This window comes from Somniosus microcephalus, chromosome 14 (genome assembly GCF_052327205.1).
Source record: "Somniosus microcephalus isolate GS21.2 chromosome 14, FLI_Smic_1.0, whole genome shotgun sequence".
Classification (NCBI taxonomy): Eukaryota; Metazoa; Chordata; class Chondrichthyes; order Squaliformes; family Somniosidae; genus Somniosus; species Somniosus microcephalus.
Genome location: NC_141000.1, coordinates 11437872 through 11451420, shown reverse-complemented (window position 1 = coordinate 11451420; position 13549 = coordinate 11437872). Strand labels below are relative to the sequence as shown.

General features: G+C 46.0%; 1 protein-coding gene across 1 annotated transcript in view; it reads left to right on the top strand.

Moving 5' to 3' along the window:
- The window catches only part of cnksr2a (connector enhancer of kinase suppressor of Ras 2a), a 775384-nt gene that overhangs the window by 511709 nt on the left and 250126 nt on the right, over window positions 1–13549 (top strand). Inside the window, exons 10-11 of the mRNA XM_086006247.1 lie at window positions 3740–3873; window positions 9038–9073. Of these exons, the coding sequence (XP_085862373.1) occupies window positions 3740–3873; window positions 9038–9073 (170 nt within the window). The remainder of the gene's footprint in view (window positions 1–3739; window positions 3874–9037; window positions 9074–13549) is intronic.

The following is a 13549-nucleotide window of genomic DNA, read 5'->3' as shown; positions in this document are numbered from 1 at the left end:
ACGGCCGGGGCCATGGAAAGATTTGAACACAATTTTAAATTCGAGGTGTGGCCGGACTGGGAGCCAATGTAGATCAGCGAGCACAGGGGGGATGAGCGAACAAGACTTAGTGTGAGTTAGGATATGGGCAGCAGAGTTTTGAGTGAGCTGAGGTTTACAGAGGGTAGAAGGCGGGGAACTGGCCAGGAGAGCATTGGAATAGTCAAATCGGGAGGTAACAAAAGCGTGGACGAGAGATCAGTCCTTCACCCCATTCCTCACCAACCTGCCATCCAGGATATCAAATAGTAATCATGCCCATGTAACATGGGCATCCAGTATTGTGAGGAATATATGAGATTTCACCAAAAGCATTTGTTAATATTAAGAATCTGCATCTGAAGCCATAAATAAATGCTAATAAAGTGACCTCAGAAAATTGGGTGCAAACAACACACTTCAATGTGAGTCTGTCTAAAACTCATCAATAGCCATTCAGGTCTAAACTATGCTGAAAGCTGAAAATCTAGGTTCACATCTCTGAAAGCGAAGTTGCTGCTTCAGTACACCCCTAGTAATCACACTGCCTGATTGTTTTACACTGTTTATAGGTAAAACAAACAGATTAACCTCTTTAATCACTCTGTCAATGTAATGTTATTGCTAATGGGTTTTCCCTGAAAAAGAAAGTCAGTATTGTAGAGTTCAGTCTACCATGAAGCAGCTGATGCTGATTGACAATTTAAGGACAATGAGAAATCAGTAATTTCACGTTCAGTTTAGTTAACTCAACTTGAATTTTTTGGATACATGCAGCTCCTTGGTGACATCATCCACAGCCCATGGGGTCAGACCCACATGCACTTTGATGCCGCCCAGCTCTACCTCTCCTTGACCCCTCTGCACCTCAAATTTAAAACACTCATCCTTGTGTTTCAAGACCTCCGTGGCATTGCCCCTCCCTATCTCTGTAATCTTCTCTAGCTCTCTAATCACTCATCCCCCAGTACTCTCCATTCCGCTGACTTTCTTTGCCCATGGGAAGGACAAAGCCATAATTTTCACCCTCGATCCACCACCGCCCCCCCGCACCGCCCCCAACAGACTCTGTATCCTCATCTCCGACTTTTTCCCATTCCCTGAACACTGTCTCATCCCTTCAACCACCTAGGTCCCACGATCAGGAATTCCCTCTCGAAACCCCTCTTCCTCTCGATTTCACTTACTGCCTTTAAAACCCTCCTTAAAATTCACCCCTTTGTCCAAGTTCTCCTAATATCACCCTCTGTTGCTCAGCACCATCTTTTTTCCTGTAGACCTCTGTGAATGGCTTAGGAGGTTTCCTGTTTGTAAGCCTTCCTTTTCTGTCCAGTATTAACTCAGTAGAGTTGATGTTCCACCAGAGTGACATGAGCAGAGAATGCTGGTCTAATCTGGGAATTATAGTCTGCTCCTTGCTTAAGCCTCTTCATTCACACAAGGCTCAGGTACACAGTGGTGCAGAGTGTTAGCCTCAGGCTCCAGGAAGAATTGGCCCTATGGTCTGAAACTTGGAAAATGAGTGCACAGAGTTTTATGTAGTAGGACTATGATTTGCTTACTTGATAAGTAGACTGAATTATTGGAATTTAAATGGAACATCACTGTACGCAGGTAAGTAAGTGTTGTGTACATTTGACCTTGCATTATTTTGTAATATGAGCTCATTTTAATAACTTACATATACCCGTACACACATTATCTGATGTTCAGAAAACACACTGGGGTTGCAAGACAGGCTATCCAATGAGACAGCAGCTCTTAAAGGGGCTGTTGTAATTAAAGATGAATTACACATTTTCCTGTTAGCACAAGAGTATGGCAGCTGGGAGGGAAAAGAGCGTGACTGCTTCTTTCAAGGATGCAGCTCTGGGGTGCTACTGCAGGAAGTGCTACAAAAGAAGGTTGCCGTCTTTGGAGCTGATGGGCACCCTCCAATCATAAGCCTAGTTCGAAATGCCTGGGTGGAGATGGTGGAGCAGATCTGCAGTCTCCCACATCCATAGATCATCGGAGCAAATTCATAATCTTCATGATGTCAGAACATTTCTTATCAAGACAAGTACTCACACTTTGCCAGCTTAGGATATGACTTTATGACGAATATTAACAACAGTTGACTCTCATTTAAGTGCTTCTTTAATAAGAAGCCTTTCAGCTGATTGATACATGGATGCTCATGTTGTTTCAGGGTCTACTGTCTTGCTGGTACAGAAATATGCTTCAGCTGTCAGACACACATATTACAAATTAGAAGCACCAGGCACACTGTCAACGCTGGATGCTTGTTTTGTTGTATGTTTATGGACTCGCACATGGTGGAATCTAGGCTGGGCACTTAGTTGACACAAATCTCTGCTCTTCTAAATTCCAACATATGTGTGTTTTGTTTCTGCTTACAGGAAATAGGTGGCACTCAGTCGACATTATGAAATGCAGGCTGGAGGGGATGATCAGCCTTTGACACTCTCTGCGGAGAGAGCTAGACAACTTCTGGGGCCCCAGAGGACTTTGAATCAGTGAGGGGGAAGCATTTGGGGGCACCTGCCCTTAGAAAACAGCATCTCCTCTAACTAACATGAGCAGCACCATGGGAGACCTACTAGTGAATAGCAATAATTGGAAGATGGCAGATAATTTGTTTCTTCATATTGATATACTTTTATAAAATTGATGAGCTGCTTAGTTTTAGATCTGAGTTTATGGCAATCTTTGTATTGGACATTAGTGTTTCCTGACCATACGACAGACTTTGTCTTAAGTTATCATTTTTGTGGTAATACAAAGTAATTGTATCCGTCTCTTTGGGGGGAATTTTGCCAGCCCTGGGGAGGCGGGTATGGAGGCGGGACTGCCGGGAAAATGGCAGAAACTGGGAGTGGGTACTGAACCTGCTCCCAACCCGCCTCCATGCCATCTTCCCGGGAGGCGGGTCCCCGAGTCGCGCAGGGACCCGTCTCCTCGAGACGGGAAGGGCATTACAGCCAAATTACTGACTGTTAACAAGTAGTTAACAGGCAATTAAGAGGCTTATCCCCATTTTACCCCTGCAAGTGCGGGCTCCCCGACGGCTGCGAACCTCGCCAGGGTCAGCGAGGCGAGCAGTGGGCCTGTGGGGGTGAGAGGGATCGAAACATCCACTGTGGAGGTGAGTGATGGGCGCAAGTGTGGAGAGGTAAGTATGAGAGGTGAGTGTAAAGTGTTAGAAAAAGTTTACTTACCTTTGCTTCTTCCTGCAGGCTTCAACCCTTGGGGATCTGGAGGTGCCTCATCTCAATGGCAGAGATGACAGAATGGCTGCTGCATTCTCAGATGCAGCAGCCATCTGCTTTCTGCTGAGGAGAGAGGTTTTGGTGAGCCTTCAGTGCAAGGGCTCACCAAAGAACGGAGATTGTCAGTGTTTGACAGAAGAAATGTCATACGCTGACGTCCTCTGTCACCGGCTTTCCCTTAATTGGCTGGCTAAGCCCGCAGGGCGGGCTTCACAAGGTCAATCAAGGGAAAATAGCGTGGGTTGGCCGGACGTCGTTGGGGGCGGGACTGAAACCCGACATTCAGCCGTCCCGCCCCCAACACGCCCCCATTGAGAAAATCCAGCCCTATGTTTTTATTGTGAACTAAGTTTGTCTTTAACTTTTGACATCAGTTAATAGTAATTTTAGTTAAAATCAGGAATTTTATCCTACCTGTTAATAGTTCTTTTTTTCCCTTTTGTAAATAGCCAATTATCCCTAAAAGTCCAACTGGTAGTGTTGCCACGCCAACCGGTACTCTCTGTACACCTACAAAGCGAGACAGTTCTGCACTTCAGGATCTTTTCATCCCCCCTCCTCCATCAGAGCCCTACACTCCCAGGTAATCATTTGCTATCATTAACATGTTTTTTTTACATCAGAAAGAAATCTTATACGAAATGTCCCTGTGTATTACTTTTGATGAAATGCCTGATAGAATATGACGCATCGATGATTCATCTGATGCAGTTCAATTTTTATTTATAGCTAACACCTTGACACAGTGTACTCCTGTTAAATCTAGACCTGATTTTCTATCATTTTTGCATGCATCTATGAAATCAAGAAGTTACACTATATGCTGTAGTACAAAGTCATTTATTAAACGGATCTGTATTTAAAGAACATGAATATTTAGGAAAATTCAATGAATTAGAATGTGACCAGTGGACTAAAGTGTAATCAATACATCAAAGCAATGAACAGAATATGCTTTTGTGTTTGTAAAGGTTGGAGTGCAAAATGCATTTCCCTTACTGTACACCAAAGAAAAGATTTGATCTGACTGAACATTTTCCAAATTCGGACAGCTAATTATTTGTTATTAAAATCTATTGTAGTCAAAATTACATTGTTTCTTTTTCATTTGAACTTGACGTGTTTTCAACAAATAATATGAAGAATGAAGCTAAGATTCAGATCAGGAGACCATGAGTGGAACAGTCCACTGATAAAAGCCAGAATAACAAACGTGGTGATGAAACTGAAGATTTACATTCAGCATTTCATCTTTATGACATTTTGTGAGAATTTTTGTGTTGGTATTTCAAACATCCAGGCCGGAATTTTCCAGGGGGTTAGCGGGCGGGATCGGTGGCGGTTCGGGTGGGAAAGTGGTTTTTTTTTCATAGCGGGTCGGGTCCCCGCTGTGAACTCGCCGCCACGCACCTTTCCCAATGTCGGGTCTGTCAACGCTGAGCAGGCCTGACCGGCAGCGGTGGGGACCTAATTAAAATGATTAGCATCTCGTTGCCAGATGTTTAACAGCCTTTTTTCACTTACCTTTTGTCTTTAACTTCATGACCACGGGATCCCCGCTATGCGCAGACTATGGCTGTCAAGCTGAGGCGTGAGTTCAGTGGCCATTGCTCCAGCTGATTACTTGACAGCTTCAAGTGTATAGTAAAAGCTCCCACCTGACTGATACTCACTTTCCTCAGCCACAAGCAGTTTCTCAGTCCATTTCCAGCACAGATTCTGCAGGCTTTCCACTTTCCACTCTCACCTCATTGGAAGAACTCTCTCACCACCTGCCATCTATTCCATCAGCACGGGAGCCCTTTACACTCGCTCACCTTGGTCCTCAAAATCCCACCATAATCAGCCCCAACACCAGCAGCACCAGGCACACCAGCAGCACCAACACCAATCTTCTCCGCAATCAACTGATGCGGCACAGGACACAGGGCATTAACACCCGACCACATTGCTGCCCGGGGCGCCAGGGATGGCCTGTACACCCTGACTTCCACATGATGCGCCAGGTTGGCACCACCCCACACCAACAACATAAAGCATCCCTACAAAGCCCAGGCCATTCCTTTCACACTCATGACCATTGCGGGGGGTACCGTTATGTCTCACTATTCACTGCAACTCACTAAGCCACTTCCAAAGGTGCACACAAATCTGTCCAAGAATGCAAAGTATTGAAAATAAGGGTTTCAATGTTTGACACCACATTAACAGAAACTTTACATAAAACACCCAAGTGGCTATCCTTGTTTGTTGTTAGTTGGTATGACTAGGATGAGGGTGAGTGTGAGGGGTGGCTAGTGAGATGGGGATGTGATAATATAGAGAGAGAGGGATGGGTGGAGGTGCAAGGTAAGTTGGTGTGAGTAAGGATGTGCAGGAGTAGGGTAGGGAAGGCAGAGTGATGGGGATGTGATGAAAGACACAGCAGAATGAGGTTGAGTGGCTTTGTACTAACATTTTGTGATCTACTGAGATCATTTAAACATTTGCTGCACTGCACCCAGGTCCTCCTGACCACGTCCCTGCTTGTGCCCTCCTCTGCAATGTGCAACCAGGCTGTGTTGATCTCTTGGGGAGGTCTCTTCTGTCCATGGGAAGGGATGAGGACGTCCCTGCATGCTGTGACTCCCTCCATAAGAACATGGAAGAGCCTGGGTGCAGCCCTCTGCCTTTGTGCAGTCATTGTCAGTGTGTGCAGCACCTCAGTGCTGTAGAATAATGACAGCACAAATGACAAGACAAACGTGGCCATGGTCCCTTTAAGGAAACCGGCTGATGACGCGTCATGAAATGACGTCACCAGGCCCGCTTCCTCTCATTGGGCCGGGTAACGCGCTGGGCGGGCTTAACATGCCCTATCAATGGAAAGTCATTTTACACCGCAGGATGGAGCCAGCAGCGGGGCCCTGACCCGCCACCAACATCACCCGCCATGGACCTGCCGAGGTAAGTAAAATCGTGGCCCCTGTGTCTGCATTGAGCACTGTCAGTTCACGATTCGGTTCTCAGTGAAGCTCCATCGACGCTGGTATTTAGATGCCACCAGACACCCATTCTGTAGCCTCTTTGCAGTGGGTTTGTCAGTTCACTGCAATGCTAAGGGTGCTTTTGTGCTGTGGCTATATGCCCATTGGGAACTGGGTTGAGGTTTTCAAAGTCTTTGCACATAGGACCCAACAGGCAGCAGTGACTTTCATTCCAGCAGTTTGGGCTGGATTTGAACCTACGCCCAAAGGTGAAAGACCAGCTTTTGATCAATTGCACCACAATCTCACCGATATTCAGCATTTCCTAATGTTATGGTGTTTGTTTAAAAAAAAATCATTACTTGGGCAAATCTTCAAATGTTCATGCTAGATTGGAGATACACTGTAATAGAGCAGACTCCTTTATAAGTGAAGGGAATTGGAGCCACTTTGAAGCTTGAACCAAAACAATATATATACATTTAACAGGAGTATACACCTAAGTGTTGGGGATTAACTGTTGTAATTATGTTAAAAATTATGCATGATGGTAGGAAAAAAATAGTTTTTCTTCCATATACAGTGGTACCAGACAAAAAAATTGGTAATCTTTACTTAAGTTTTATCTTACCAAATGCACTTTAAACAGCTATTGCTAAATATGTAAGTACGACAAAGAAAAACAAAATTATCAGAAGATTGCCTTTAACTGGGATGTAGTTAGAAACGTATTTATTCTTTCAAAATGCACACACAGCTACAATTTTGAACAGAAACTTATTTAAAATCAAATACTTGGTGATGTAACATTCGTTTCAAAGAGCCTCCTGCAGCCATTTCATCATAGAACTGTTTAGTTTTGTTACGTCAAACGAGTGCCAGTGTTCCCTCTTTTATATTCTGCCGTGCTTTAATTTTGCAAACATTGGTTGAAATTTACAGACTGGATTTACCATTTCAAAATATGTTTTTTTTTTCACACACCCCCCCTTGGCAGTGCGGTTCTTAAAAGGTATATTGCTTTGAATATATGTCACATTGCAGAAGGAATTTTGACTACTAAAGAACAAGCATGTTGATGTTCTTGTGCAGTGTATTTCGGAACTGGACTACATGCAAAACCTTGGAGCTGCCTCCGCTATATTTCAAAGTGGATATCCATCTTTGTTGATACAAAGCTATAAATTCTTCTCTCTGTCTGTATAGTTCCTAACAAATGGATTCAGGCTTCCCAGTGAGCTTTGGCAAATGCTGACTGTATTTCAATATTATTTTCCCTCAGTCGTGACCTTTGTCCCATTGCCATGATGTAGTAGTGCCTGTTTTCAAAAACATTGTGCTTCATACTGTCTGTGAATCCTTGGAGTCTTGGTTGTCGTTTTTTTCAGGATTTCTCCAAGCTGTTTTCACACTTTTGCTGCCTGTTTTTAAGAGGAAGGGTATAATTAAAATCCATTCACCCGGGGGTGAGTTAGGGTGGAAGTGGGCAAGAGCACCAATTTCAGAGTTTTCCGAGTGGCAGGCAGTGACTAGTGGGGTACCGCAAGGATCGGTCCTAGGACCCCAGCTGTTCACAATATATATTAATGATCTGGACGAGGGAATTGGATGTAATATCTCCAAATTTGCAGACGACACAAAGCTGGGTGGGAGGGTAAGCTGTGAGGAGGATGTGAAACTCCAGTACGATTTGGACAGATTGGGTGATTGGGCAGAAACATGGCAAATGCACTATAATGTGGCTAAATGTGAGGTTATCCACTTTGGTGGCAAAAACAGGAAGGCAGATTATTATTTGAATGGCAATAGATTGGGAGAAGGGGAAGTGCAAAGAGACCTGGGTGTTCTTGTGCACCAGTCGCTGAAGGTAAGCATGCAGGTGCAGCAGGCGGTTAAGAAGGCAAATGGTATGTTGGCCTTCGTAGCAAGAGGGTTCGAGTACAGGAACAAGGATGTCTTGCTACAGTTGTACAGGGCCTTGGTGAGACCGCACCTTGTGTATTGTGTGCAGTTTTGGTCGCCTTACCTGAGGAAGGACGTTCTTGCCATGGAAGGAGTGCAGCGAAGATTCACCAGGCTGATACCTGGGATGGCAGGAATGACGTATGAGGAGAGATTGTGTCGATTGGGCTTATACTCACTGGAGTTTAGAAGATTGAGAGGGGATCTCATCGAAACCTATAAAATTCTGTCAGGCCTGGACAGACTAGATGCAGGAAGGATGTTTATGATGGCCGGGGAGTCCAGAACCAGGGGTCATAGTCTAAGGATAAGGGGTAAGCCATTTAGGACTGAAATGAGGAGGAATTTCTTCAGAGAGTGGTGAACCTGTGGAATTCTCTGCCACAGAGGGCGGTGGAGGCCAGTTCATTAAATATTTTCAAAAAAGAGTTGGATATATTTCTTAAGGCTAAAGGGATCAAGGGATATGGGGAGAAGGCAGGGACAGGGTACTGAATTTGGATGATCAGCCATGATCTCATTGAATGGCGGAGCAGGCTTGAAGGGCCAAATGGCCTACTCCTGCTCCTATCTTCTATGTTTCTATGTTGAATTATAGTGTGTGACAGAAGGCGGAAATGACACAGTTGAGGCTCCGAAACTGAACTAAAGCCTTACATAGCTTATAAATCCTGTAGGCCTTGCTTTTCTACAGATTTGCAGTTACTGTTTTTTTAACCTAAATTTTACAAAAAATAACTCACACAGTGTGGGTATTTTTTTTTTGATGTTACGTGGGTTATATTTGCGGGTGCTTTATGCGTATGACTTTTTTTGCAGAAGGCTGGGAGGTTCCAGTATCTCTAGAATTAACAGGTAAGTCCTTGTGAGATGTGTCTGTTCAATAGTTGTGACCAGTGATTGAGTTAATCTTAGAACAGAAAGATCTAAGTGTTTGCAAGCAAACCTGTGTGAGTGTAAATTCATACAATGAAACCGCTCTGTGGTCTTACAACAAGGTTGTGTTTTTTGTTGCTGTCCGTGAGCAGAGAGTGTAGATGGACAGCGTGTCATTTCTGATTAAGTTGAAGAATATGTTCATGCATGGAGATGGTCGAGATTTTATTGTTACAATATTAATAAAAAGTGGAGGGTAAGATGAATTTCAGAGGGAGAGATGCTGTCTTTAATATGGAGCTTTTCAGTAACAGTTGGGTGCCTGAAATTTCTTGGAGACTGCAAGAGAACTTGGATAAACTGGGTTTTACTGGAAAAACTCAAGCCTTTGTGTTAAATACCGCAAGTTGGCATTTTTGTAAGGATGAAAGATGAAATTATATTGCAGTGTTCCTTCATACTATAATGAATTCTGATTCCAGGCAAATTCGGGAGACCACTATGTGGTCTGCAGTTCTCATTTTGTCCCTATTTTACTGAATACTTAATACAATATTTTAATATAAATCATAGTTTTTCCCACCCTCGATGCTGATAATTTCATATTTTGAATTATTTGCAAACCTGAAACGTTGCATAGCTGTAATCCTCTACAGGAGAATGTCCATGAAATGTATGAACATTTTCTCTTCTTAGTTTAGGCCTCTTCCACAGGTCATGAGTTCCATTCTGAGTCAGCACTTCATACAGGAGAAACCATGCTTCTGCCCCTGAAGAATTTGTTCTGGACTATTCCTAGTGATTTTTATGATATCAGATGTGACTTTCTATGCACTACATGTAAATCTGTTTTAGTGTCACATCTACTCAGTCTTTTTTATCTCACTGTAGCAGTTCACTACATATTTCATCTGTTTTTTGATATTTATTAGCCAGGATTTTGTGGTCAGTGGCGAAGTGACGACATTCACCGCTGACCTCGAAGAAAGCTGCCCACAAACTTTTAGCTGGTTCTGTGGCGTGGATTTCGTCTTTCCCAATGTTAATGTCATTCTGGCGCCATCTATAGGGGATTTCTGGTGCCCAGCAACAGTGATGTCATCAACCAGGCTAAGCAGCCAATCACATTGAAGAATTCTCACAGACAGCAAACCAGGAAGTAGCAAACAGGTTTTATCATTCACTTTTTATAATTTTACAGAAAGCAAAATAAAGATTGGGACATACACACAGGATTATGGTAGAAGCTGAAATATCATAAACAAACTTTAAAAAAAATACATTTTTATTATTTTAAAAGTCTGTGGAATGTTTAACATGGAATCCAGAAATTTGACTTTCCACAAATATAAAATTAGTTTTTGAGGGCCAGAGAAGTTATTCAGCAATAATTATGATTTAGTACACCATTAAAAACCCAGTTACACCTCATTCAACAAGGCTTAGCTTTGTCAAGGGTTTTTACAGCGAGAATAGAGCGTACAAAATAGAAGTTCATGTCAATTCGTTGATTTTAATTGATTTCCATATGCAAGGACTACAACAGCGTGTCCTGTGGAGGAGCGGGGAACCGCTGACAGCAGCTTCACGATTTCCGCTTTTAAATGCCCATGTGTGTTCTCCAGAAGTTGCTGTCAGTTTCACGGAGTAATGACAGTGAACGCTGATAGTTTCGCCGTTGTTACAACCACAAATTCCAGACCATTATCTTGCAGCTTTAAATGAACAGACTCTTTTTAAAAAAAAATACATTTACCAAAGTGTCAGCTCAGCTCAGGTGGCAGTATTTCGGCCTCTGAGACAAAAGGTTACAAGTTCAAGCCTCACTCCAGGGCTTGAGTACGTAACCTAAGATAATATTTCAATGCAAAGCTGTTGAATTGTCCAAGGGACTGTCTTTTGAACGAGACAGTAAATTGAACTCTCTGGCCTAGAAATTCAGTTGGGCGCGCCAGCCGTTAGCGCCTTAGGAGGAGTAGATCTCGAGCGCTAGGCGCTTATCGCCCGGGCGCAGCGCGATCTGCGCCTCTCCCCAACTTCAGGACACATTTAGCGCCGGCGCAAAGTCTTAGCGCGCGCCCTACTGCGCGCGCAGATCATGACGTCATTTAATAGTGCAACGCCCTTTGTGCGCCCCAAACCGGAACTTCACTCGCGCCGGCCCATTGTGCGCCGGGCGGCCCGAGCGACTGTGAAGTGGAACGGTACACAGCCCAGCCGGGCCGCAGGGAGCGCAAATTAAAGGGCACTTACCCAGCAGTATAAAGGCCAGCCATTTTGCAGCATTCACTCTTGTGCAACGGTTTTTTGGACAGAGACCAAGGAGGAGAGTTTACTGGTTTGGACCAACACTTGGACAGGTATTTTTGGCTCAGGCCAGAGCTTACCAATTATCTTTGCCTTCATTCAGAGCTCAGTGTTTGCCAGCATATAATGGGGGCTGCATTGGGTGGCAACGCTGAATTTCAGCCTTATGCCAGAAGGGCTTACAGACGCCGTGAGAGAGTGGCAGCCCTGGCTAGACGCAGAGGGGGCAACAGGCATCGCCAACTGAGGCCTTACCCACGCAGGGTATACTGCCAGCAGACCTCCTATCTGACCATGTCTGCCGCGATGTGTGTTAGGAGGCTGCGATTCCGAAGGGAGGTGGTTGCAGACATCTGCCGGCTGCTTCAGAGAGATCTGCAGCCACAGCTGATGCGCAGGACGTCTCTGTCGGTGGCAGTAAAGGTGACGGTGGCTCTCAACTTCTATGCCTCCGGCTCCTTCCAATCCGCTACTGGGGACATCGCTAACATCTCCCAGTTCGCCGTGCATTGCTGCATCCGCCAGGTGACCGAAGCCCTTTTCAGAAGGAGACATCAATTCATCTCCTTCCCCATGACCCTGGACAAGCAGCAGCAGCGTGCAGTGGGGTTTGCAAGAATAGCGGGCTTCCCCATGGTGCAGGGCGCCATTGACTGCACGCATGTGGCTTTGCGGGCACCTCTTGAGCATGCCGAGGATTACCGAGGGCTACCATTCCCTCAATGTACAGCTGGTGTGTGACCACAGGCAGCGCATCCTAGCTGTCAATGCCCGCTTTCCAGGCAGCAGCCACGATGCCTTTATCCTGCGACAGAAAACTGTGGCTGACATGTTCCAGGCACAGCCTCCCCCAAGAGGATGGCTTATCGGGGACAAAGGCTATCCTTTGTGTACCTGGCTCATGACCCCGCTCCGCGCGCCCACGACCCCTGCTGAAGAGGCATACAACGAGAGCCATCAAGCGACGAGGAACCTCATAGAACAAACAATCGGCGTGCTCAAGCAATGGTTCCGCTGTCTCGATCGCTCCGGGGGAGCCCTCCAGTATTCGCAGGATCGAGTCTCCCAATTCATCGTCGTTTGCTGCATGCTGCACAACCTGGCTATCCGCAGGACTCAGGCACTGCCACCTCACGTTGGACCACCACCTCAGGAGGAGGAGCAGGAGGACGACGAGGACGAGGAGTACCAGCCCAGGAGGGAGGCACAAGGTCCAAGGGCCGCCCGTCGGCGGCTTATTGAACGTCACTTCTAGGCCCCCTGTCAGGGAATGGCTTGTGCCAATGACAGAACATGATTGCAGCCGCTCCGCAAGCCCTCAGCCGGTTAAGGCAACAAACACTTCAAAGATCAAACATGGACAATGTGAATAAATAAAATGCTTTATTGTACAAACTCTGGGCCCTTCCCACATGAAAACCAAAAACAGACGAAACCCCCAAAAAACACTCAAACACATTACTCGCTCCCACAACCTGGAGAGGATTAACAAAATAGGGCAACTAAAATGGCCGTCATTCTCGGCCTTCGTCAAAAACAAACATCACATCATCGGCCTACAAAAAACAAACAACCAATTCTCGGCCTCAAGAAACAAACACAAATGGCCACACATTCGACTATTTGGCCCGCTAGGGCGATGCCTTGGCCATCTTTGGGTGGCCCCTGCCCGCCCTGCTGCTCCGCCTCAAAGTAAGGCCATTGGCTGCTGCAAGGCTGGGGGCAGGCGCCTGAGGGGCACATGTCGTGACGGCAGATGCCCTTGGGGGTCGGCCTAGTCGAGGTCTGGCCGTCGAGCGGGCGGCTGTTGATTGCTGCAGCTGTGGCTGGCCAGCATCAGTCGCTGCAGCAGCTCCTGGCAGCTCCACTGGGGGACTGGCAGTGGCGGCTGGAGGAATGGCGGCAAGCTGGCGGATGGCAGGCGCTCGCTGGTCGCCTGAGACACTGGCACTCGCCCGGGCCAGCACTGCAGCATGCGCACCAATCTGCCGAGGGACAGACCGCTGTGCTGCTGCAGCGCGCCGGGTGCCCTGGCGATGCCTGGCTGACACAGCGAGTGTGGCAGCAGTGAGTGCCCGTGTTGACCTGTTCACTGACCGCATCAGAGCAGCCAGTGACTGGACGGCACCACTGATCACCTGGCCAGTC